The sequence below is a fragment of the Monodelphis domestica genome, chromosome 1 (assembly GCF_027887165.1).
Source record: "Monodelphis domestica isolate mMonDom1 chromosome 1, mMonDom1.pri, whole genome shotgun sequence".
NCBI lineage: Eukaryota > Metazoa > Chordata > Mammalia > Didelphimorphia > Didelphidae > Monodelphis > Monodelphis domestica.
This window is the reverse complement of record NC_077227.1, coordinates 463,724,004-463,744,813: the sequence shown is the minus strand read 5'-3', so window position 1 is coordinate 463,744,813 and position 20,810 is coordinate 463,724,004. Positions and strand designations below refer to the sequence as shown.

The 20,810-nt window shown below is 42.7% G+C and overlaps 1 protein-coding gene across 4 annotated transcripts in view; it reads right to left on the bottom strand.

The window, feature by feature from the left end:
- The window catches only part of HMCN2 (hemicentin 2), a 222,500-nt gene that overhangs the window by 181,857 nt on the left and 19,833 nt on the right, over window positions 1-20,810 (bottom strand). For all 4 annotated transcript variants that reach the window (XM_056812558.1, XM_056812559.1, XM_056812560.1 and 1 more), the window contains exons 4-14: window positions 20,679-20,801; window positions 15,250-15,421; window positions 14,037-14,143; window positions 13,541-13,661; window positions 12,887-13,150; window positions 7,589-7,733; window positions 7,003-7,124; window positions 3,509-3,781; window positions 2,277-2,418; window positions 894-1,021; window positions 501-614 (exon numbers count right to left, since the gene is read on the bottom strand). In XM_056812558.1, coding sequence (XP_056668536.1) covers window positions 501-614; window positions 894-1,021; window positions 2,277-2,418; window positions 3,509-3,781; window positions 7,003-7,124; window positions 7,589-7,733; window positions 12,887-13,150; window positions 13,541-13,661; window positions 14,037-14,143; window positions 15,250-15,421; window positions 20,679-20,801 — 1,711 coding nt within the window. The remainder of the gene's footprint in view (window positions 1-500; window positions 615-893; window positions 1,022-2,276; window positions 2,419-3,508; window positions 3,782-7,002; window positions 7,125-7,588; window positions 7,734-12,886; window positions 13,151-13,540; window positions 13,662-14,036; window positions 14,144-15,249; window positions 15,422-20,678; window positions 20,802-20,810) is intronic.

The window sequence follows — 20,810 nt, the reverse complement described above, 5'->3', positions numbered from 1 at the left end:
GTCTCTAGTCCAACCTATAATGTCCAGGAAGGTCCCTCCCACGACACCTCTGACATCCAACAGCCCTTTGATGTTCTCCCTCGAGGTCTCTTCCTCTTCTTCTCTTCTACCTCTCTTACCTCTCTTCAGGTACCCATACCACTTTGAGATAGCTCTAATTGTCAAGCAGCCTTTCTTTACACAAAAGTCAAAGTCTATTTCTGCAACTTCTAATCTATACTCTTGGTTCTGCCAAGCAGCACAAGACTAATGCTTCTTCCATATGGAAGTCTTTCAGATGCTAGTAGACAGCTCATCTTCTCGTGTCTTCTCTTCATGAGGCTCAATAATCTCATTTCTTTCCATTTCTTTTGGATAAGAAACTCTTTTGGAAGTAAAGAGGGGCTTCTCCTCAAAAATACTTGGAGTCATCTTCCTTGACTTAACTACAGGTTCCTACCCTCCAACTTCAGGCCTGGCAGAGTTCCCATCGTCAGAAACTCTGCTTTCCCACTACCCACCTCTGTACCAGATGACTCGAGGCGGAGGGACCCCAGATGCCTTGCACTCCAGCACTGCCTCCTCCCCAATGGGGGCCAGCACCACAGGTCTCAGGGCAGAGACAGATGGGGGTTCTGGAAAAAGAAAAGGATTCTGGCTCCTAAACTCCCCTCCAAAGGAAAGAGGGTAGTGATAGGGAGATAGGCTAAATCCTGGAGAAATAGGGGAAGGGGCCAAAAGAACTGATGTTCTCATTCCCTAAAATCTCAATCTTTGGACTCAACTAAGGAAGAGTCACTTAAGAGATGTAGCAGCTTCTGGGATGCTGAAGTTGAATTCACTCTAAGCAGGAAAGCTCCCAACTCGTATCTCCTCAGCCCCACCATGTACAAGACAAGCCCTGAGACAGATACCTGTATAAAAGAGTGTGACTGTCTGCTCATCCGTGCCAACCTCATTGGTGGCCTGGCAGCTGTAATTCCCAGCATCCTCTGGGGTCACACTCTGAATGATCAGAGTACCCTGGTCATCCACCAAGAACCTGAAGCCAAGATAGAAAAAGACAGAGGATGGGAGTAGCAGAAGAGAGCAAGAAGGAAGATACTTTAGTCAAATAGGTAGGTAGGAAGATGTTCTCACTAGGTCAACCCATCCTAATCTCTGCTTCTCCTACTATATCTTCTCTAGAGGCCCAAGTCATACAAAAATGTCTTCCATAAGGTTCCCTATGGTTTGTTCTGTCCCAGCACCCCCACGATTATAGTATTTTGTAGTTCCTTAAATACCCTGCTCCATCTCTCCACCCCAGGGTGATTTAGTCTCCTCTAGAGCTCTTCAGCATGCCCTTGTCCAGACTCTCATTGCAGGAGATGTAGACCATAGGACTTAGAGCTGAAAGAAATCTGGAAGATCATCTAGTTCAATTCTTTCATTTTACAGATGGATGAACTGAATCCCAAGAAGAGAAGTGACTTTTCAAAGTCACACAACTTGTAAATAGTGGCAGAGCCAAGATTCAAACCCAGGTCTTCTTACTCCAAATTTAATGCTCTTTCTCCCATATCATTCAACTCCATTGGCCCTTATCCCCAAAGATCCCTACTTAGCCCAGGGACATTCTGATTAGTTGACAATGGCGGTGACTGTTAATGTATACAGATATATTATTATATATGGATATGTAACTATACATACACATATATGTATACACAAGCATATGAAGGGTGTTTCAAAAGTTTTAGTGCAGTTTTAAACTATGAAAACTGTGTATAGGAGTGTTATGTCATGTCAATTAATAAAAGTATATATTACATACATATTTTATATATCACACTTTTCACTTTCCAAAGTATTCTTGCACTTATTATTTGATTTGTTCCATATATTCCCATGAAGTGGGTAGGGTATTATTACTGCTATTTTGTATACAAGGAAACTGAGGCCCAGAGCAGTCACTTTACTTACCCAAGGTCACATAGCTGTTTAAGAATAAAGCCAAAAGAGAACTATAGATCTTCCATTAAAGTCATTCAGGCATGAGAGCACAGCCCATGCAAAGGCATGGAGATAGGATCATAGATGTAAAAGCTGGAAGGGATCTTAGAGGTTATCTAGGCTACTCTTCATTTTGCAAAAAGGAAAACTAAGTCCTAGGGAGGTTAAGGGACTTGCCCAGGTTCACACTGGCCTGGTGAGGGGCAGAATAGGAATCCAAGCCCACATCCTGACTTTAATCCCACTGCACCATGGTGACTTCCATGGCCCTGAATGGGCTCCAGACCCCCATTGTTCCTTACCTTCCATCCATCCCTATTGTCTGGTCATTGTGTCTCCAGGATATATGGGGTGGAGGGTATCCAGACGCAGTACAGCTGATCCTCAGCTCAACTCCCTGGGAAAAGTGCCGGGAACTGGTGTTGATGCTTATCTGTGGAGGCTCTGCAGCAATGGAAGAATGTCAAAACAGGGACTGAGCCTGAGGCCAGGGCATCCTCCAACCCAAAGTCCTAACTACCCCTGCCTTGGCCAGGAAACAGCAAACAGGCTGGAAAAAAGCACACCATTGCCAGGGCTAACAATAGCAGTAACGTCTATGAGACCAGCAGCGCTAGTTGGAGCTAAGCTGGTGTGACCTGGGCCACCACTCTCTGTATAGTTCCTTTTAGATCCTGGACTGCCCATTTGTGCTAACTCAGTGACTGCTGGCAGGTAGAATTCTCAGAATGCTCTGGGAAGTTATCACTCCCCTACCCCTCCATGCCCATCAGGGTATTCTGATCATCAGCTTCCCAAACGTCAAGCTAGGTGCTATCAATTTGTAGAGAAACTTTGAACATGGATGAGGACCAATGTCATCACCATCCTAAACAAAAGCTCCCCAAACCTGAGCATGCATCCCCCAAATGTCCTAATCATCACCTGGTCCTTTCCCTGACTTCAAAATTCCAAGTGATATCACTGGGAGCTTTATAACAGACAACATGGAGGTTGGAGGATCGTGGCAAGAACCACATAACATGTTGCTGATATAGAGTGGGTGTTATTCTTTGCTTTACCCCAGCAAGGGCAACTTAAGCTAGATATTAGAGGGAATCCCGCAATAGTGAGGGCTGTTGAACTTTGGCCCCTAAGGCCAAGGAATGCTTTGGAATTACTTTCCCTGGAGGTGCCCAAGAGAAGGTCAAGAGTTATTTGTTTGTCAACCACAAAGGACTTATGAAGGAAAATGCTATCCATCTCCAGAGAAAGAACTGATAAATAGAAATATGTATTGTATGATTTTACATATATATCCATGTGAAATGTTGACCTTCTCTAGCATGGGGTTGGGAGGGGGAAAAGGAAGCAGCTTGAAATCCAAAATGTAACAAAAAAAATAGAGAAAATTAAATTTAAAAAAAAGAAAAGAAGAAAAAAGTTATATAGAAAAGGACTGCCTGGAGGCAAAAGGATGAAGTAGAAGACCTCTTAAGGTTCATGCTGGGGTCCCTTTTGAATTGGGGGTGATAGAGGCAACAGGAAGGCTTACCTCTAATAAGGAGCCACACTGATGCCCTTGTTATCCCATTGGCATTGCTGGCCAGGCACTGGTACTTCCCACCATCGCTGGGAATTATGCCACTAATCTCTAGAGACAGGTTTGCCAGCTGTACCACCCGTCCTGGCGAGGCTGGCAGAACCCTCCAATCACGGACCCAAGTCAAGTTGTATGGAGCCTTGTCCAGAACTTGGCACGAAAGGAGGGCTGTCTCTCCTGGAGATACCGTGACATTCTGCGGAGAGGCCAGCTGGGGTGGAGGATCTGTGGGAGAACACAAAGACAAGCTAGGGCTGAGGGAATGATGTCTGGACAGAGGATTTGCACTACAAAGAACTAAAGATCCATATATACATATATATATGTATATATATATATATATATATATATATATATATATATATATATATATGGTTTCCTAGCCACCACCACACTCTATCTGTCTGCACTCCAACTACCATTCTATTTCTCTGAAAACCTTGGATTCTATATCTAGAACTCCAGGCTCCAAGAAGTGAATTTTAGCCTTCTCTTAACTGGAATCAGGCCTCTAAGCAATTTCCATTTACATGATGCTCTTTACATCGTCTCCCCTTTACACATAGATCCTCTTTTATATATCATCTTATGTAAGCTCTTTGAGGGCAGGGACTTTCTTGTTTCTTTGTACCGTCTCTGCATCCTTGGCACTTAGCATAGTGCCTAGCACAAAGTAAACATCTAATAAATACTCCACTTATTTATCTCTCTATCTCTTTAACAGTCTGTCTTTCTATTTCTCTGTCTGCCTGTCTATATTGACTCATTTTTCATTTCCCCAGTGCTACATTACTAATTCCAAAATGCCACAAAATTAGGACATTTCGATTCATATCCTAGGCTCTCTTAATTCCAGTATCTTCCCTCTTTTCACTATTTTATATTCATCCTATACGTATATTTGTTTGCATGTTGTCTTCCCCATTAGACTGTGAGTTCCTTGAGGGCAGGGACTCTCTTTTGCCTCTTTTTGTATCCCAGCCCTTCACATAGTGCTGGGTGCATTGTAGACACTTAAATGTTGACTGATTGATTGACAGTCTTTGAGCAAGTCATTTTATTTCCTCATTTGTAAAATGAGGATAATAACACCTCATAAGTTTGTTGTAGAAAAAGTATGAGTATCCCTTCCACTCTCGATGTTCCCCATTATGGTTTCAACACATCTTGGGTCAGCATAAGAAATTAAATGGGAGAGGGCAGTTGGGTGGATCAATGGATTAAGAGTTAGATCTGAAGTCTGGAGGTCCTGGGTTCAGACACTTCCTAGCTGTGTGATCCTGGGTGAGTCACTTAACCCCATTGCCTAGCCCTTACCACTCTTCTGCCTTAGACGGTATTGATTCTAAGGCAGAAGGTAAGGGTTTAAGGGGAAAAATTAAATGGGAATCTTTTGGAGTTTTGTGGGAGCTGCAAAGGCCAGCAGATGAAACAGAATAAGTTTAGAAACTCAGAAATGCATAAAATATATGTATAGCATTGTATGATATCAACATATTTTCTCCTTTAATACCATAAATATACACATTTTCTTTTTAAAAGTTAAAGTTTGTAAAATGAATGAGGAAACCAATAGATGACCTACAAAGGCTAGAAATGTTAACATTGGCCTATATATAACCTATAACCAAATACTTTACCCAAATTTTACAATAAGGTGCTGTAAATATCTCATAAAATAAAAATTAAAAAGATTCTGACTTATTCTATGGTATGAAGGGAAGACCAAAAACTTTTACACACATTTTCCAGATAGCTGGGACTGCTGCAACCCTAACCCCCACCCCCTTCCTCAATGAAAAAGGATACTTGTACTTTGAAAACCTTGAAGTGCTAGAGAAATGAGATGTTCTTAATAATTACTATTGTTGGTAACAGACATAGTAGATGAATACCTGTCAGCAAGTATAAGAAGGGTTTTTTTTTTAACCTTTACCTTCTACCTTAGTGGCATTTCTAAGACAGAAGAGCAGCAAGGTCTAGAAAATTGCAGTTAAGTGACTTTCCCAGAATCACAAAGCTAGGAAGAGTCTGTGGTCAATTTTGAACCCAGATCCTCCCAACTCCAGACTCAATGCTCCATTCACGGAGCCATCTCACTGCCCCTAGAAACTTCTTAAAGGGGTAAGACTAAAAATCCTCTACCATGCCTTATTACTCTAAGATTCAATGATTAATCCACTGTACCAGGAATCCTTCCAATCACTGGGGGCAGCTTCACTCTGTGGAGGACTGACAATTTCATCAGATGCTACATAACATTTATTTTCTAAATAAAAGTCAATATGTAATCAGAAACTTAAAAAACAATTTCTTTGTATTCTTTAAGCTAATATTTTAACATTTGGAAATACATCTTTGGGAAATAAGCAAAACCAAAAATGTGGTCTGCTCAGAGGTGTTCATAGCAATGCTATTCATCAAAACAAAACATTGGAAGCAATCTAAAACACCAGAAGACTGGCCAAGCAAATGCCTCTCTCCTCCTGAAGTGCCCCATTGATCACTCCTTTTTCTCTACCTATTGGCTCCTGGTAGTTGCCAAAAAAGAAGCTTCAGGGCTTTCCCATCTCTTAAAAAAAGGAACCTTCATCCTATCATTCTTCAAGCTATTGTCCTATATCTCTCCTCCCTTTCACCACCAAATTCCCAGGGATAATCGTCTACTTGCCTTCCTCAACTCCCTCAGCAGTCAATTATGTCTCAATCCTTAGCAGTCTGGCTTCTGACTTTGCTAGTCTACTGAAACTCCCTCCAATATCATCAGTAACTTCCTAATGGTTTTGTCTTAAGGGATAGTGCAGTCTTTCATCAATCTTCATTCTCGTCAATCTTTCTACAGGTTATTTATTAATTGATTGATAGATTGATTAAAAGTACAGTGAAAAGAGGGCAGGTACTAACCTTATTCCCAGAAGATAACATTGATGGATACAAAGTCAGGTCTGGAACTGGGATGTTCTGGGTTCAAATTTTGCCTCAGATACTTCCTGTGTAGCCCTAGATAAGTCACTTTAACCATCATTGCCTAGATCTTACCACTCTTCTGCCTCAGAACTAATGCATAGTATTAATTCTAAGATGGAAGGATAAGATTTTTTAAATGTATGTATACACACACACACACACACACACACACATACACACACACACACATATATAGTGAAAAGAGCATGGAATTTGGCAATCAGAAGACACGAAATCCCATTTCTGCTACTTACTACCTTTGGATCCTGGGAAACATCCATTCTATTCTTTCCTCAGCCATAAAACAAGAGGGTTGGATTAAATTATCTCAAAGGTTTCCTCTAGTTCTCCAATCTGATTTAAAATTTCCTCTAAGCCTGGGAAAGATCCAGATCTTGTACACAGGATTTAATGGTGAGGAACTGTTGCTGAGGAGGTACCTATACGACACAGAGGGAAGTGTTGGGGAAAGTACAAACCTGTGACCACAAGCTGTGTCTTGGCCTTTCCAGTCCCTGCTCGGCTCATGGCTGTGCACTCATACACACCTTCCTCTGATTTGGAGGCCCGGGGGATCTCCCAGGTGCTGTTTCCTGATTCTCTACAATGCAAACACATAGAATATCCGCTGTATGAGGGCAGGGACTGTTTCATTATTGTCTTCATATCCTCTGCACCCAGAACAGTAACTGACATGGTGCTAGGAACTTAAAAAATGCCTGTTAATTGATTCCTATACAGATTCACACTCATCACTCCATACACACCCAGTCTACCACTGTACCCTTCCTAGACTCAGTGTCCACGACCCCAGCTAACTTTAGTTCTGCCTAGGAGGGAGTTCTTGCCTATCTAGGAGGAATGCTCAAAGAAGAGCATAGTTAAGACCTTCAGGTGCCACTAATTAGCTGCCATTTCCCCTTTCTGGGCCTGTCTATGTCCTTTCTGAGATGGTGAAGATCTAGTTAGTCTTGCTACCATCTTTCAGCCAAGGTACCAGGATCTTCTGAAGGCACTGGACTACAGAGAATAGAACTTCCAGCTAGATTCCCAACTCATACTCACTGGAAATGCCTTTCTTCACCTAGCTTCACTCCATTTCGTCTCAGCTGGAGCCTGAAAGGGAGTGAGCTGTGGACTGAGCATGAGATGAGCAGCGGCTGCCAGAGATACCCATGGATCTTGTTAGGCATGGTCACCAATGGAGAACCTAGAGAAGGGCAAGGAAATAAACATTTATGCAGTGCCTACTATGTACCAGGCACCATGCTAAGTGCTTTTTACAAATATTGCATCATCTGATCCTCAAAACTACCTCATAAGTTAGGTGTTATTATTAATATCCCCATTTTACAAGGCAAACAGAAGTGTTTGCCCAGGGTTGCCCAGCTAGTAGCTGAGGCTGGATTTGAACTCAATTCTTCCTAATTCCAGACAATATTCTATTCATGGCACCACCACACTGCCTCCAAAGGGAGGTACCCCAGGGAACAAAAGGCTAGCCCTCAAATCTATTTCAAGCAACTCTAGCTCCTAAGAGACCCATCACCCTAATTATTCAGAAAGAGAGAGGAGGAAGGGAGTTATGGTTTTTAAAAAAGGAGGAGAAAGAAGGAAGAAGGAAGAAGGAAAAAGAAGAAAGAAGAAAGAAGCAGCAGCATCCTAGCCCCTAGCCTTGGAGTTAGGAGACCTGAGGTCCTGTCCTAGTTAAATGTATGACCTTAGGAATTTTAGTTTACTTCTGGGTCTCATCATTTGTAAAATCATAGGATGAGCTAAGTAAGACCTAGCTCTAAGAGTTGAGACAGTCAGAACTATTGTTTTACAAATGAGGAAAATGATACATTGCTGGTGGAGTTGTGAATTGATCCAACCATTCTGGAAGGCAATTTGGAACTATGCCCAAAGGGCTTTAAAAGATTGCCTTCCCTTTGATCCAGCCAAAGCACTGTTGGGTTTGTACCCCAAAGAGATAATAAGGAAAAATATGTGAACAAAAATATTCATAGCCGAGCTCTTTGTGGTGGCATAAAACTGGAAAATGAGGGGATGCCCTTCAATTGGGGAATGGCTGAACAAATTGTGGTATCTGTTGATGATGGAATACTATTTTGCTGAAAGGAATAATAAACTGGAGGAATTCCATGTGAACTGGAAAGACCTCCAGGAATTGATGCAGAGTGAGAGGAGCAGAACCAGGAGAACATTGTACACAGAGACTGATACACTGTGGTACAATCGAACGTAATGGACTTCTCTACTAGTCGCAATGCAATGATCCAGGATAATTCTGAGGGACTCATGAGAAAGAACACTATCCACATTCATAGGAAGAACTGTGGGAGCAGAAACACAGAGAAAAACAATTGCTTGATCACATGGTTCAATGGGGATATGATTGAGGATGTAGACTCTAAATGATCACCCTAGTGCAAATATCAATAATATGAAAATAGGTCTTGATCAATGACACATGTAAAACCCAGTGGAACTGCTCGTTAGCTCCAGGAGGAGAGAGGGAAAGAATGTTAATCATGTAACTGTGGGAAAATATTCTAAATTAATTAAACTTAAAAATAAAAAAAAATGAGGAAACTGAGACCTGGAGGCAGGAAAATGGCTCAAGGTCAAAGTCAAAATCCTTTGTCCATTAGTTGGGTGCTTTAGATTGGGGATTCCTTTCCTATGTGGGTTGGACCACATGGCTACTGAGTTCCTTTCCAATTCTCGAATTTTGTGATTCTAAATACAGTATTTAAATATTAAATATCTAAATAAATATTTCCTGAATTTGGGTTCAATTTTTTTTGTTGTTGTTGTTGTTTCTACCGATCTACAAAATCCTTTCTGATTCTAAAATGACTTGATAATGCAAACCCTAGGCTCATCCCCAGTTCTCTCATTCCATCACTGCAGAACCTCAGGCAGTTATTCAACATCTCCATATACCCCATTCCTCCCTAACCCAACAGAGAGACAAGTCTCCCCCCACCCCCCCAAGCCAATCCCATAGAGATACACTTAGAGTGAGACAATGTGGCCAACCTCCTCCAAAAACAGGGTGGGGTGAGCATATGATACAGTCATATGGGCTCCCAGCCACATCCCAAGGGATGAGAGGCCTGGACCACTAGGCCAACATCTTTGTAAGCATCCCAAAGCCCCCCATCCAACTCCACCCCCATTGGCAGTTTTGCCAGGACCTGGCTAAGCTCTGCAGCCTTGCCCTTTCCCCTTTCTTCTGAAAACCTAAACGTGCCAGGGAACCCAGGATCTCAACTCATAGCATCACCACCATCTTATCTCCAGACAGAGCATCCTGCTCCAAGATGTACATCTAAGTTCCCTTCCCAAGGCCCATGTTTCCCAGACAAGAGGAAAAACAACACATACATACAAAAGCCCCAAACCACATTTCCCCCCTCCCCTTCCTATCTAATGCAAAAACAAAGACAGAGATCAAAAGTCAGTGCTGAACTCCAACAATCGGGTTGGTCAAAAAGAAAAAAGAAGACTTCTATTCCCCCTTCAGACATTCCTTCCCAGAAACTCAGCCTCACAGCTGTGCAGGGAAAGCTCACATTCTCTTTCTGGGACCCAGGAGCAACAGTGGAGACAAAAGGATGGTCTGGAGGTGGCCTGGAATCCGGCTTTTCCCCAACACAGCCACACCACCTGGTCTTTGACAATGATGACTTGTCATCACTAGAACTATTAGAGATGAAGGGGGAGTCTTCTCACCCAGTTCTAAGTTCCCAGATCTATGGAGTTGTTGAGATTTAAATCACATCTACATCTCTGAGCTAGTTTCCTGAGCATCTCCAGCTGTGTGAATAGTCCAGGGAGTGGGGGGAGAAGGGTTAGGAGCAGTCAAATCCAATTAACAGGCAGCTAGGCAGCACGAGTTCAAATCAGACTTCAGACACACATACTAGCTGTGTGACCTTGGGCAAATCACTCAGTCCTGTTTGCCTCAGTTTCCTTATCTGTCAAATGATCTGGAGAAAAGAATGATAAATCTCATTCTAGTATCTTCACCTAGAAAACCCCCCAAATTGGATATGACTGAAAACAACTGAATGGCAATCTCAATTTACCTTTCTTTCCAAGATATCTTCCAGGCAAAATTGCTTAGTTACCTATGCATCATCCCATGAATCTTGTGCCTACATCCTAGTCTATATAATGTTAACCTTCCAGAGCCTGGATGACAGCTTACTCTCTTCTATCAAAAAACCTAATAAATTTCCTTCTAAAATGTTTTCAGATTTTGGTGGTTGTTCTCATGAATGATCCTGACCGAAAATGAACTATGGCACAGCTTTTGAGGACAATTACCTTAAAGTGCTACACACACACACCCCTGTGACTATTTCATCAATCTCTATATTTGATTAAATGGTCAAAAAATGTAAGCTTCCTGAGGGCAAGGACTATTCCACTTTTTTTCTTTGTATCTCCCAGGTTTCCCACAATGTCTAGTATAAAATTGTTCATCCTTTGTTTAGAAGAGGATGGGGAGGGGGTCCTGGGGGGGGGGGCAGCTGGGTAGCTCAGTAGATTGAGAGCCAGGCCTAGAGATGAGAGGTCCTGGGTTCAAATTTGGCCTCAGACACTTCCTAGCTGTGTGACCCTGGGCAAGTCACTTCATCCCCATTGCCTAGCCCTTATCATTCTTCTGCCTTGAAACCAATACACAGTATTGATTCCAAAACGGAAGATAAGGGGGGAAAAAGAAAGAAGAAGAAGAAGAAGAAGAAGAAGAAGAAGAAGAAGAAGAAGAAGAAGAAGAAGAAGAAGAAGAAGAAGAAGAAGAAGAAGAAGAAGAAGAAGAAGAAGAAGAAGAAGAAGAAGAAGAAGAAGAAGAAGAAGAAGAAGAAGAAGAAGAAGAAGAAGAAGAAGAAGAAGAAGAAGAAGAAGAAGAAGAAGAAGAAGAAGAAGAAGAAGAAGAAGAAGAAGAAGAAGAAGAAGAAGAAGAAGAAGAAGAAGAAGAAGAAGAAGAAGAAGAAGAAGAAGAAGAAGAAGAAGAAGAAGAAGAAGAAGAAGAAGAAGAAGAAGAAGAAGAAGAAGAAGAAGAAGAAGAAGAAGAAGAAGAAGAAGAAGAAGAAGAAGAAGAAGAAGAAGAAGAAGAAGAAGAAGAAGAAGAAGAAGAAGAAGAAGAAACTGGAATGTGAATTGGGTTTAAGTGAGACAGAGTTGCAATACATCATCAGCCTCACCCTCTCTTCCAGAGACATCTGAGTCCAGTGGCAGGACAAAAGGCAGGCAAATGGAGCCAGCCTGGGATGTCATGGATGACCTTAGCTTCTTCAATGTCTAATGAGGCTCTAAGTGCTCCATGGCACGTTTCAGCAGCCTTCATTTGGAACAAATTGGTCTCATTAACCCATTCCATTGGAGGGGGAGACAAATTGAAAGTCTGCCAGTCATCCTCCACTTGGTTTAGCCTCTCTGCTGAGACAGTTTACTGGCTGTGACTGCTATACATGCTACAACTTCACAGGTGAGAGTTGAGGGGCAGGTGGACACCAAAGAAGGATAAGTATCCCTGAAAAGGACTTGACAAGCTCTCATACCAGAGGTGCTAGTCCTCTCTGAATACCCCATAAACCCTAGGCTAGCTAGGTGGATCAGTGAATAAATGCTTAATGAATGTTTGTTGACTAAGTCATCATCACCATAGTTAACTATAATATAATAACTTGTACTAAGTGGTTTTTGGTTGTCTTTTTTTGTTGTTGTTGTTCCTCTAAGAGCTTTAGGAGTTCAAGGAGGTAGAAAACAACTTGGGGGGAAAATAGTTTGGGGAAGGGGGGGTGCAGCTGGGTGGTTCAGTGGATTGAGAGTCAGGCCTAAAGATAGGAGGTCCTGGATTCAACTCTGGCCTCAGACACTTCCTTAGCTGTGTGACCTTGGACAAGTCACTTAACCCCCACTGCCTAGCCCTACTGCTCTTCTGCCCTGGAACCAATCCACAGTATTGATTCTAAAATGGAATTTAAGGAGAAGGAAAGAAAGAAGGAAAGGAAGGAAGGAAAGAAGGAAGGAAGGAAGGAAGGAAGGAAGGAAGGAAGGAAGGAAGGAAGGAAGGAAGGAAGGAAGGAAGGAAGGAAGGAAGGAAGGAAGGAAGGAAGGAAGGAAGGAAGGGAAGGAAGGAAGGAAAGAAGGAAGGAAGGAAGGAAGGAAGGAAGGAAGGAAGGAAGGAAGGAAGGAAGGAAGGAAGGAAGGAAGGAAGGAAGGAAGGAAGGAAGGAAGGAAGGAAGGAAGGAAGGAAGGAAGGAAGGAAGGAAGGAAGGAAGGAAGAACTAGCTTCTGGGAAAAGTGGCCCTCCAGTGTCCAAGGTTGATGGAAGAGACTGCTTACCTGGTGCCACTCCGTTGTAGGCCACATTAGAGACCCGGTGCAGGGGATTGCCTTCATGATCCTCACCCTTCACCTTGAGGTAGAATCGTTCCTTGGGCACTCGAAAGGGAGGTCCCACCCACAACTGGTGGGAGGAGGTATTGGATAAGGACCCAGCAGGCAAGGTCAGCAAAGGCTGGCCAGAGCTATGGGAAAGCTCCACTGAGTCTAGGCGCCCTGGGGCCAGCAGGCCTGTGGAGTTGATCACCAGGGATATGGGAACCCCTGCAGAGGAAAGAGGGAAAGCCCATTGACATGGGTTATATACTTTTGTGGATGGTGGAGAGAAAGATGTAAGTTTGGCACCCCAGATCTCTCCTTAATCTTCCTGCTCTAATTCTCAAAATTCCCTAATAAGTAAATTATACCTTTGTGTTAGGGTTTCAGAAAGGCCTTGTGAAAATATAAGTAAACTGCCTGGGAGGAATAACCAATAACTCCTTAGTTCAGGTTTCTTTAGCAGACTCTGGAGAGAAGTAGGGAGTATAAGACAGAGGGTTTTTTGGAGAGAGGGAAGGGAAGGGGGAAAGTCCATAATTGCCCCATTTGAGAAGGGAAAACTCCAAAAACAAAAACAAACTCTCTCCCCCAGGTGATGCCAAAACCACTGAATACCTTGTAAGGGCCACTCAATGGTATGGTTGAGGTCCAAGGAAGGCTGGGTGGTGAAGCCGGCTCGGAAATTGATGTTGCTGATGCCCGTGATCCTCACTGAGTGTCGGCCGCTGCTATAGACCTATCGGAGCCCCCCATCCCCATGTCCCAGGGACGGTCAATCACAGAACCTCTACTCTTACTCTTCTGACCACCTATGTTGTTGAGGATCACTTCAGTCTGGACCCTCAGCCCACTCAGTTCTGTATCCTTACCCTAAATTTATAATCCATAGCCACCCACAGTCCCAGGCCTAGAAAAGATGGGAGGGAGACAGAGTAGGAACTTAGAAGTTGCTTTTAGAGTTCACCTTACCCCTCACTCCCAAATCTATACCTTCCTTCTTTCCTTACCAACCACGACATGTTCTCCTCCAGGCCTCCATAACCTCCCCTACTCATTCCCAGTTCCTTGCCCCAGCCTCTTCTCCCACCTGAAAAAGCTCCCTCTACCCTACCTTGATGGACCAAAGACCAGGGTGCTCAGGCTTAAAAGCCACCACCTTGGCAGAATCTGGGATGTTGAGAAGCATATTCAGTCCTTCATCCTTCTGAAGAATCCTCCCTAAGCAAAACAAAAAGTATCAAGAAAACTCATTGGTACCACAGAAAAGTCTCTGGAGTTGGAGGTCCCCAAATTCAAATCCTTCATCTGCTACTTGCTACTTGTGTGACCTTGGGAAAATCTCTGAACCTCCTTGAGCCTCAGTATCCTCAACAATAAAATGAGGGTGTTAGATAAGATGGCCTTTCCTCTGACTCTAGTACTATGATCCTTTTCTTGAGTACAATGAGGATACTCTCTGAAATGCTGGGACAAGATTCTTAGAGTGTGATAGACCTATCACCATAGTTCCCTCCTCACCATTAAAGGTTCCCTGGCATACATCTTGAAACCCAATCCTATAACTATTTTCCTCCCACCAAACCCACATTCTAATCCCACCTTAGACCACTCAAGTCAAGATTCTTTAGGAACTCCAAACCTAGTCCCACATTATTTTTTCAAATAAACACCTCGTCTAACCCTCCCATATTTGTGTTTTAATGTTTCTTAAATAGTTATAAGATAATATAATTTATAACTGGAAAAACCCAACACCCTCATTTTATAGATGAGGACACTAAAACCAAGAAAGATTTAGTAGATGATTAATGAAGGTTCACTGGATTGGATTAAGTGAATTTCCTTGCCCTAGATCACATAGGTGTAACCCCATATCCTCTGGCTCCCAACCCAAATTTCTTCCTGTCTTTAAAAACCTTTACCCTCGATCTTAGAATCAATACTGGTTCCAAGGTAAAATCATGGAAAGGGCTGGCAATGGTGGTTAAGTGACTTACCCAGGGTCACACAGGTAGGAAGTATCAGAGGCCAAATTTGAATCCAGGGTCTCCTGTCTTTAGACCTGGCTCTCAATCCACAGAGCCACCTGGCTGTCCCCATCTATTTCTCTTGCTATAATATGTTGGGCCAGACTGTCTTCTGGTTCTCTTCCTTCCTCTATCCAGAGACAGCCATCCATTTGAGAGCCATGGTTCAAAGATTTCCCTACCACACCAAGAGAGTTTCCAGGCATCCGTATTCATATTCCTCCTCCTCCACCTAGTCCCACATTTGCCATGTCACTCTAGGGTGAAAAGACAAGTCTAGTGATGATATTTACATACCCAATGGGTCTCTCACTTCTATCTCTGGGCCAGGACCACTCAGGGAGATGGTGACCTCTTTCAGACTGGGATCAAATGGGATCTTCCAGGTGTGTTCTCCTTCCTTCTCATGATCCGTGGAGAGCAAGTGGACCTTAGAGACCTGGATGGCTTCCTCCACCCACTTCAGGACCTTCAACATAGAAGGTAGAGAGAGGGGCTGCTACAAACAAACTCAAGAAATCTCTGCCCTCCACTAAAAGACTGTCTGCCTTTTGATCCAGCCATAGCACTGCTAGGTTTATATCCCAAAGAGATAATAAGGAAAAAGACTTGTACAAGAATATTCATAGCCGCACTCTTTGTAGTGGCAAAAAATTGAAAAATGAGGGGATGCCCTTCAATTGGGGAATGGCTGAACCAATTGTGGTATATGTTGGTGATGGAATACTATTGTGCTCAAAGGAATGATGAACTGGAGGAATTCCATGTGAACTGGAACAACCTCCAGGAATTGATGCAGAGTGAGAGGAGCAGAATCAGGAGAACATTGTACACAGAGGCTGATACACTGTGGCACAATAGAATGTAATGGACTTCTCTACTAGCAACAATGCAGTGATCCAGGACAATTCTGAGAAAGAACACTATCCACATTCAGAGAAAGAACTGTGGAAGCAGAAACACAGAAGAAAAACAACTGCTTGATCATATGGGTTGATGGGGATATGATTGGGGATGTAGAATCTAAATGATCACCATAGTGCAAACATCAACAACATGGAAATAGGTTCTGATCAAGGACACATGTAAAACCTAGTGTAATTGTGCGTCATCTATGGGAAGGGATGGGGGGAGGGAGGGAAAGAATATGAATCTTGTAACCAAGAAATAATGTTCTAAATTGACTAAATAAAATTTAAAAAAAAAGAAAGAAAGAAATCTGCCCTCTCTGAGGCTCTGAGGCTTCACATGGCCATGGTTTTCATTGTGACCCTTGTAGTTTTGAAGAGTTTTTTAAAGATAGGTTTGGAAGGATAATCAGAGTGGTTTAACTTTTGCTGCTACTAAGCTGCCATCTTGGATCTGCCCCTATGGCTAGAACTTTTCAAAGCCAAGGTGCATGAAAGTAGCTAAGATTGAACAGGAGTGAGGCACCCTACACACATACATACACACCCCATGCTTTTTCCTGTATTCATCTCCTTCATCTGAAATGCCCTTCCTTCTGCCTACTCAAATATTATTCACACTTTAGGGTTCCACTCAATTCTTCCTCCATAAAGCCTTCTTTAATTGCTTTGGCCCACATCATTATCTGCTTTCTCCAAACCTCCTACCATATCTAAATCTATACTACTCATTTTTAGCTCTTTATTATATACTGTTTTTCAGTCATTTCATGGGTATGAATGTATTGTCTCCTCAACAGGGCTTCCCAGAAGAAAAAATTTTATTATCTCTTTTTTTGATTCTATAATAACCACTAGCATTTATAGAGTATTTGAAAGTTTGCAAAGCATTTTTCATGTTATCTCATTTGATCCTCACAACAACCCTTCATCACAGAAAAAGCAAGTTTAGCCTGTGAAAAGGAACTTTAGAGAACAGAGATGAGAATTCCCAAAGGGATTCCAAGGGCTCTCCCAGAAAAGGAAGGGGGACCAACAGAGGTGAGATGGGTAATCTGTCCACAATTGTATGGAGAGTAGAAAGCAAGGTGTGCTAGACACCCAGTAGGTACCCTATAAATAGTTGCTAAAATGCCTAGAAACAACAGGCTCACTTTCCCAGATCTCTCCCTTCATCCTCTTCAACTATTTCCACCCTGGCTTTTTGTCAAAGTCAAGTCTCCCAGAATCCCTAGCAGAGATTTCACAATGACTTTGGGAAGCAGGTGCCCATCATGAGAGGCCAGAGGAAATCATAATCTGAGAAGGGGAAGAAGACGCCTATAACATCATTACAGGCCTGTTCTGTTACTTTTTGGAGGAGGGAGTGACAGACACCCAGGAGTTCATGCTACTGAATGAGTGGAGGAGGAGGGAAGGAAAGACTGGAAGCCCAGTTTAGAAGCTTCTGTCCGGGCATTCCCAGCTGGACACATCCCTCTACCCTCTTCAGGGTGTAGGGGAGGACTTCATGGGCCAATGCACTTCCCAAAGAAATGCCAAATCCAATTCCCCTATAATTCTCATGAACCAAAGTGATAGGTTTCAAGACCCTCCAATCCCCATAAGACCGTAGGAGCAAAGTCCAGAGAGAGCCCAGAGTAAGCAGCTTTATTAAGAAGCTAAATATTTATTTGGTCTGGTCTATGTCTTCCAGATGTTGGCAGGGTGAGGCAATTGGGATGGGGGTGGGTGTAAGGGGAGGAAGACTCAGAGAGCTGATGACTGAGCCAGGGATATTTTGGAATTACCAGTCAAGCACGACCATTTGCTGATGGTAAGAATTAAAGAATCTAGTGTCCTTATCACTGCCAGATGGCCCCTGTTCCATCACTCACTGACAATAAATTATTACCCCTGCAGCTTTTCCTGGGGGAATCGGATAGCTGAGAGTGGCTGGAAAAGGGATGGCAGGAAGCCAAAGGAGACCAGCTTGGTCTCTTAGCCATGGTCCAGAACAGAGAGGCTAGACTGAGCTGTAGGAAGGGTCTCTTCAGTTCATGAATGGGCTTTGAGTGGAGAGGCAGGGGACCGGGCTTAGCTTCAATTTTGGGGTCAACTCCAAAATGCCCAACTTGCCTACCATGAAAACACCCTAGTTCTCTACTCCTACAATGAGAATGAACAGATCCAACAAATGTCCTTCCAGAGGACGTCAATGGAGTACAGGTTAAGGAACCTTAGGGCTGACAAGTAAAACTACTTGGCTGGATTTTAGTCCCAGCACTGCCTTGAATTCACTGAGTCGTCTTAGCCAAGTCACCCCACCCCTACCCAAGTCTGGACTTTAGTTTCCTCCTCTATAAAATGGGGATTTATTCATTCAACAAGAATTTTCTGGGCACCTACTATGTACCTATTATAGGATTTAAGCAGGATATACATGATACCATGCTTGATCTTAGCCCTGGGAGACTAAGAAATGCTATAATAATTGACCTACCTTTTATATAAGGTTCTTGAAAAGTTAAAAGTTGATGAGCCATGACAGCCCTTTGAAAATTTTTTAAAAAGGATTCTACAACTGCAAGATGAAAGCACAATCATGATTTCTGAATTTACTCTCCTCTCAACCATGAGTTGGAGCCAGTAGCAATCATAATAAAACTCTCCTGTGTTTGTCTATCCTTACTCAGTTTTACAAAGTTTACAAAAGCTTTTCGCATGCCATTATTTCCTGGGATGCAGAAGGAGAGGAGCTGCTAGGCTTAGAGTCAGAAGATCTAGGGCTGAATACCAACCCTGTTATTCCATTCATTTAACAAACTTACTTTCAACAAAACACTGACTAACCTGTCTTTTCTTTCTCTAGACTCCAGTTTCTTCATCTATAAAATGGCTAGGTTAAATGAGCTTTAAGGCCCCTCTAACTTTAAAGTCCCCCCCACCCCCATTTAACCCTATGACATAGGCAGCACAGGCAGGCACTGTGGTGAATCTAAATGATCTCTTCTGGCAATTAGCATAACGATTTGCACACCATTCCATCCTTTTTTAGTCATGTGTTATTCTTTGTGATTCCATTTGGAGTTTTCCTGGCAAAGATACTGGAATGATTTGTCATTTCCTTCTCTGACTCATTTTGCAGATGAAGAAACTGAGGTAAACAGGATTAAGTGACTTGCCCAGGGTCACACAGCTAGGAAGTATCTAAGGTTAGATTTGAATTCTAGAAGATGAATCTTCCTGATTCCAGACCTAGCATTCTTTTCACTGTATTCACCTAGTCGTTTCCCCCAGCTGCCTCATCTGTACACAGTAGGAGCTTAATATTTATCATAACCTCGTTTTACTCATAAAAAACAAGTGTGAATCAGTCAGACAAAGAAATATGTGAAAAAGTCAGGCAGTTCGGGTCCAAACCCAAGTCTACCATCTCCAAGTTCAACACTTCCCACTATCTCTTACAGACTCTCAAGCTATAAAGACTGTAGGACCTCCCAGAATGGACACCTACAGCCCAAACTGCCCAGATTTCCTTTCCAATGTACTGGAATGCCCCCAGAGCAATCTCTGAACATCTGGCAGGGGCCATGGGCTCTCTTCTTCAGCACTAGACAATGAAGTTAACAAGCTCATTTGAGTGACTAGGATCCAGGAAAAGAAGAAAAGTTCCAAGTCCCTGTCTAGCAGCTAATCCATACAATCAGCAATCATTTTAACTTCAATCCACTAATCTAACCAAATCTTTCCCCCGCTCTCCTCTGAAGCTTGTTTCAACACAGATCCCCAAATGCTAGGACTTCCACTGGCAAGGGCTCTCCAGCTCTGTTTCAATAAAGCTTCCTCCACTAACCTAAAGCAGGTGTTTGCCACCCTAACCCTACCACTGGTAATGAGAAGCACTTGTTATGTGACTGCTTGCCAGTCTAGGACTGGTGAGGACTGGGGGTGGGGGACTGGCATCTCTGTTAGATCTGGGAGCCGGGGACCTGGCCACTGCTCTGTCAGCATCTAATGCCAATTCCTAAAAAAGGGAAGACTCTTCTTTCCTCTTGCCATAGCATAGATAGGAGACTCACAAAATCACCTTCTTCCTTCATACTGGTTTGGAAAGACTAATAAAAATAAATGGGTGATATTTGTACAGCATTCTTTGTGGTAAAAAAAAAGAGGGCAGGAAATAAATTTGCTATCTATCCACCAGGGAATGGCTAAACAAGTTGTGGCACATTAGTATAATGGAATGATTACTATGCTGTAAATGCAACTCAAGTCCCAAAGTCCATTGGTATAGGATATTCTCCTCCATGGTGGAGATCAAAGCCCTGAGTGGATTTGGGACTTGACTTACATAAAAAATTATGAACATGCTCAAAATAGAGAAGGATGGAAAGACTTCTACTATTTGATGCAAAGTGAAATAGACAGAAGTAGGAAAATATTATAAATAATGACTACAGTGGTAGTATAAATGGAAAGTAATAACAATAGCAAAAAAGAATTTAAATGTGGAGAAATTACAATAATCAAATTTGGTCCCAAAGAAGAGCTACCAAAACATACCTCCCCTACCCTTTTTGGCCAAATATCTGACAGAAGAATTAACCCACACAACAACCACATCTAATATATGCAATGTCCATGTTCGCTTACTCAAGGTTACAACTTATAGGGTGGTAAGCATCCATGGAGCCTTGCACACAAGTAAACACTCAAATGTTCAGTGAGTAGAACTGAATAATGGGACATTGGAATATTTTGTTTTTGTTACCTCTACTTTCCAATATATTCCTTTTTCTCTCCTCAAAAAGAATCATTCCTTAAAACAATATGTACCTCGTTTACTTGCTGCTTATCCAAGTGGAACACCTGTCCAGAACTGGTGGCAGCAATCTCCTCATATGCCAGATACCCTGGATGAGTGCGATCACCACAGTCACCTGTCAGCACAAAGACCACCTAAAAGAG